This window comes from Nestor notabilis, unplaced genomic scaffold (genome assembly GCF_000696875.1).
Source record: "Nestor notabilis isolate BGI_N333 unplaced genomic scaffold, ASM69687v1 scaffold27126, whole genome shotgun sequence".
Classification (NCBI taxonomy): domain Eukaryota; kingdom Metazoa; phylum Chordata; class Aves; order Psittaciformes; family Psittacidae; genus Nestor; species Nestor notabilis.
The window spans coordinates 3,043-3,347 of NW_009933723.1; the positions used below are offsets into that span (position 1 = coordinate 3,043).

Consider the following 305-nt stretch of genomic DNA (forward strand, 5'->3'; position numbering starts at 1 on the left):
CTGCTGCAGCCCCAGGGTCACGTTCTCCTTGTTCTCCGGCCCAGGCTGAGGAGGCCGCTGGCAGAAGTAGCAGGCTCTACAGACAGAGTGGTACTTATCTGCTCCTCCAATCACCTCAACCTGGCAGGAAAACTGGGAGAGTGACTGCAGAGCTCAGCTGCCCTGAGGAGATCCCTCTAGACCAGCAGGACTGGCAAGGTGAAGCTCCTGAGGGGCTTTCTCTTCCAAGGGAATCCCAGACTGGTTTGTGTTAGACATTAAAGCTCCTCCAGTTCCAACCCCTGCCACAGGCAGGGGCACGTCAC

At 57.7% G+C, this 305-nt stretch overlaps 1 protein-coding gene across 1 annotated transcript in view; it reads right to left on the reverse strand.

Annotated features, from left to right (window-relative positions):
- Positions 1–4: 4 nt before the first annotated feature.
- Positions 5–305, reverse strand: part of TK1 (thymidine kinase 1, soluble) — a gene marked incomplete at both ends in the record, with an annotated part of 1,307 nt that continues 1,006 nt past the window's right edge. The window contains one exon of the mRNA XM_010017021.1: positions 5–120. Coding sequence (XP_010015323.1) covers positions 5–120 — 116 coding nt within the window. The remainder of the gene's footprint in view (positions 121–305) is intronic.